This window comes from Sardina pilchardus, chromosome 7 (genome assembly GCF_963854185.1).
Source record: "Sardina pilchardus chromosome 7, fSarPil1.1, whole genome shotgun sequence".
Lineage (NCBI taxonomy): Eukaryota > Metazoa > Chordata > Actinopteri > Clupeiformes > Clupeidae > Sardina > Sardina pilchardus.
Genome location: NC_085000.1, coordinates 32700041 through 32705040, shown reverse-complemented (window position 1 = coordinate 32705040; position 5000 = coordinate 32700041). Strand labels below are relative to the sequence as shown.

At 47.1% G+C, this 5000-nt stretch overlaps 1 protein-coding gene across 1 annotated transcript in view; it reads right to left on the bottom strand.

Moving 5' to 3' along the window:
• scube3 (signal peptide, CUB domain, EGF-like 3) overlaps positions 1-5000 on the bottom strand; it is a 105308-nt gene that overhangs the window by 13363 nt on the left and 86945 nt on the right. Inside the window, exons 11-15 of the mRNA XM_062541890.1 lie at positions 4161-4283; positions 2791-2907; positions 1711-1803; positions 1120-1239; positions 696-851 (exon numbers count right to left, since the gene is read on the bottom strand). Coding sequence (XP_062397874.1) covers positions 696-851; positions 1120-1239; positions 1711-1803; positions 2791-2907; positions 4161-4283 — 609 coding nt within the window. The remainder of the gene's footprint in view (positions 1-695; positions 852-1119; positions 1240-1710; positions 1804-2790; positions 2908-4160; positions 4284-5000) is intronic.

The window sequence follows — 5000 nt, the reverse complement described above, 5'->3', positions numbered from 1 at the left end:
GAGTAGACACATTCATTCCAATACACATAAACATACAGTATACTATATCCACAGGACTGACACAGCACATCACATCACATGTGCCCTCTCCCTCTAGCCCACACATGTGCATACACATCAGATTCAAGTGTCAAGTGTTATCATCAAGTATGTTCATGTGTTTTCTGTGTACTGCAGTGCTGTATACTGTAGGTTTTTTGAGGTCGCCCTATGATTGCCATTGTAGTAAGTCTGGACAGCTTGTTCTTATTGTGTAAAGTTAAGTGGCCGTATCAGACAGAAATGTTACAGGTAATGATGCTGTCTACTAAACTGGTGTACAGTATGTCCTCTCAAGAATGGTACAGCTGACTCCAAATCCTTTCAATTTCCTAATTAAACACAGTCTTTGGCTGGCCTTTTTACATATAGCATCAGCATTGTCAGTGAAGTTCATCTTATCATCAATGAATGTCCCCAAGTACTTAAAACAACAAACAATTTCCACAGATTGATTGGTTACTATCAGTGGTGTTGAAAGCCCTTTGGAATTAAGAATGAGCTCCCCATACATCAGTAAACACACACACACACACACACACACACACACACACACACACACACACACACACACACACACACACACACACACACACACACACACACACACACACACACACACACACACACACACACACACACACACACACACAGACCTGTAATGTCTCCAGGTTTGACCTCTGCCTCCAGCTCCAATGTGATGCGTGTGACTTCTCGGCTAGAGTTCCGTGCCCTTCGACCTTTGGCCTTTTTGGAGGAGTCACACTTCAGGTTCACAAAGGTCACCTGGCAGTTTTTGCATGGCTGATCACCTGGTGGCACACACACACACACACACACACACACACACACACACACACACACACACACACACACACAGAGAAATACATGTGAGTTGTAAATGTAGTGAGGAGGTCTCGCTAAAAATTGTGTGTTTGTGATTGTGTATATATGTACGATATGTGTGTAGAATGTGTGTGTGTCTCACCTGGCCCTGCCGTGTGTGTGTGTGTCTCACCTGGCCCTGCCGTGTGTGTGTGTGTCTCACCTGGCCCTGCCGTGTGTGTGTGTGTGTCTCACCTGGCCCTGCCGTGCGGCCCCCGTCGTCTGTAGCCCTCCCGCGGAGTTTGGGGTGCAGGTGGCACTTGGCGTCTTTGATCTTGAACGAGGCCGTCTGCTTCACCGGAGGAGCCTGAGTCTCTACACACCAACACACACACACACACACACACCGCACACCAGCACACACACACACCGCACACCAGCACACACACACACCGCACACCAGCACACACACACACCGCACACCAGCACACACACACACCACACACCAGCACACACCACACACCAGCACACACACACACACCAGCACGCACACACACACCAGCACACACACACACACACCGCACACCAGCACACACCACACACCAGCACACACACACACACCAGCACGCACACACACACCAGCACACACACACACACACCGCACACCAGCACACACCACACACCAGCACACACACACACACCAGCACACACACCACACACCAGCACACACACGGCATACGGACAGAGGACACAAACACACGGGTGTGGGGATTTTCATTTCTCTCTGCTCCGTCTGTGCGTGTGTGTGTGTGTGTGTGTGTGTGTGTGTGTGTGTGTGTGTCTTACCTATGCAGCCCTGTGCGCTGGTGTTGAGACGTGATTGGCTCTTGCCCCTCAGCACAGGGACCCCACAGCTCAGGCTGTAGCTGCTGTCCGACTCTAAGAGAGACGCACACACACACACACACACACACACACACACACACACACACACACACACACACACACACACACACACACACGCACACACCATCACGCACCAGCAGAGGGCAGCGTTGCACCAACACACCTCACTGCACCTCAGCTCTCTGCACTTCACACCACACACTCCGCTCAGAGGAAACCATGGAGGTATTATAAGAACTGGAGAAAGTGAACAAGTCCCGCCCCCATTCATTTCAATGGGAATGCCAAAATTGAACGATTTTTTCAGGCTTCAACATGGCGTTTCAAGGGGCTTGTTTCCGGTGCCGTTTTACTTAGCCAATTAAGTGCCAGGTTACCGATTGACGTAAGGTACTGAAGGAGAGCTCGTGCCCACACTAAGCTCGTGCATGAGCTGAGAGTGGAACAGCCACCAATCAGCATGAGGAAAACGCAGGGAAAACGGCACCGGACATGATGTATTTCTGGAAAATCGCGACGAGGAAGTGCTTTGCTAATCGGTGAAGCTAACCAGTCAAATCCTGACCCCCTGGAGGAAACAAAGCTTCACTTAGAGGGATGGTTTCGAGTCGGGACGAGGCATTGGAAGCACCCCAGGGGTTAGGCGAGAGTGGAATCCATCAGGCAAGTGTTTAAATAAAACCCCTGATGTAGGCTACTTGCAAACTTTCCAATGGCTCGTTTCATGAGTCCAGACCTCATTTGTACTAGTGTAGCAGTTTGGCGCGCATTATTAGCGCGGTAACTATGGAGATACGCCGTTGGTTCCATTAGCGCCTGCACTAGGGGGGGTCTAGGTCAAAGGTCAATAGGTGCAAAGGACTCTAGAATGACATCACTCTGAACCATCCCTTTAAGCTCTACATGTGGAGTTGTTTTGATGTCAACAAAAAGCGCTTCTAGACACTTAACCTTAATGACATGCTACAGTCTATGCATGTGTGTGTGTGTGTGTGTGTGTGTGTGTGCGTGTGCCTGTACCTGCCAGATAATGTGCCTTTGATGCACAGGTGAGTGCACAGCTCTCTTTGTTTCCAGACTTGCTGCAGGTGAGGGTTGCTTTGGGCTGCACCACACCAGAGACACATTTAACCACTTCTGCACACACACACACACACACACACACACACACACACACACACACACACACACACACACGGTTAAGTCCTCATTTGCAGAATTTATGGCTGCCTTCAATAAATGGCTTCAGTTAGATAATACAGATCCTGCCTACAAAGACTGACATAATTACATATTAACATGTCTACATAGTAACACCCAATTATATATTAACAAGTTGACTTCAAAGCAAGTTCATCACACAAAGCGTACAAATACAATGCTGGCTTGTGCCCTTTTAGCTGTACTGCTCTTAGCGATACTTCTAGCTAAAGTATGCTGCTAGCTGTGCTCTTGTTTTAGCTGTACTGCTGCTAGCTATGCTGCTAGCTGTGCTCTTGCTTTAGCTGTACTGCTGCTAGCTATGCTGCTACTGTAGCTGTGCTCTTGTTTTAGCTGTACTGCTGCTAGCTATGCTGCTAGCTGTGCTCTTGTTTTAGCTGTAGGCTGCTGCTAGTTATGCTGCTAGCTGTGCTCTTGTTTTAGCTGTACTGCTGCTAGCTATGCTGCTAGCTGTGCTCTTGTTTTAGCTGTAGGCTGCTGCTAGCTATGTTGCTATGCTCTTGTTTTAGCTGTAGGTACTGCTGCTAGCTATGCTGCTAGCTGTGCTCTTGTTTTAGCTGTACTGCTGCTAGCTATGCTGCTAGCTGTACTAATGCTAGCTATGTCCTTGTTTTTTGCTGTATCGCTGCTATCTGTGCTCCTGTGAAATGTTTTAGCTGTCCTGCTGCTAGCTGTACTATTAGTGGGTGCTCGCTATCTGCTATGCTATTGGTGGTGTATGTTGATGCTAATAGTGAAGCTATTATAGCTGTTGTGGATAAATAGCACTGATGAAGGTAAGCTAAGGGCACACTGCATAGCTACAGAGGTTATGAATTTATTTCATACAGAAGCTTATGTTTGTAGTTCTGTAGCCACTAGATAGGCTATTGCTAGCCGAAAATACATTAACCCTGCTGTGCTGTGAATGCTGTATTTAGGCTAGGCTACTTTTCTTAGTAGCCGTGGTTGCACTTAAGAGACCAGAGATGGTTAGTTGAAATTCGACGTCAGTCTTTCTGACAGCAGCTTCGCCAAACTCAACCCCTAACGTAGGCTAACTGTAACCTAACCGTAACCTTAATCAAACATTGCAATCATCAGATGTTTTGATTACAGTCTATCTGGGTGTGTGAAGGCCGTCTGAATAGTGTGGCCAGAGTCATTACTAGCGTGATTGCGGTGTCTACCGATGCAGTCTTTCTTGTTCCAGTGCAGCTTGTAGCCATGACTACAGGTGCACTCGTAACTGCCCAGAGTGTTCACACAGCCCAACTTGCAGCCCCCACGATTAATGCTGCACTCGTCGATGTCTACAACACAAAAACACACACACACACACACACACACACACACACACATATATCTAGTGGTTAAACAGTATGAACACATAGTGTGTGTGTACAACAACAGGAAATAAGCAATGCAAACTACACACACATTCTTCAAAATCACACACACAGGCCTATAGACAATGTAGCAATTTGTGTGTGTGTGTGTGTGTGTGTGTGTGTGACAGAGAAAGTGTGTGCATACTAGGAGGTCCCCCATAACTCTGTCTGACAACAAACTGTTGATTTTATGGCCCCAGTGAAATAAAGTCTGCCTTTGATTACAGTTGTTCTTGTGATTGACTTTGATTAATGCCTGATTACATAGTTTGAAGTCAGTGTGTGTGCGCGTGTGTGTGTGTGTGTGTGTGTGTGTGTGTGTGTGGTTTGAAGTCAGCACCAGAGAAAGCCAGACATTCCGCTTGTGTTACTGCTCTGAAGTCAGACAACACACACACACACACACACACACACACACACACACACACACACACACACACACACACACACACACACACACACACACACACATTCTCACTAAATAATCAATCACAGACTTCTTTTAACATCCTGTTTTCTTTTCATACACAATAAAGAGCGACTGCTCAATCACTCTGCTACTACACATCATAATAACCAGCTTTGATAGCCACATCCTGTGCCTCATTTAGCAATTACCTTCCATAGGAATACTACAGA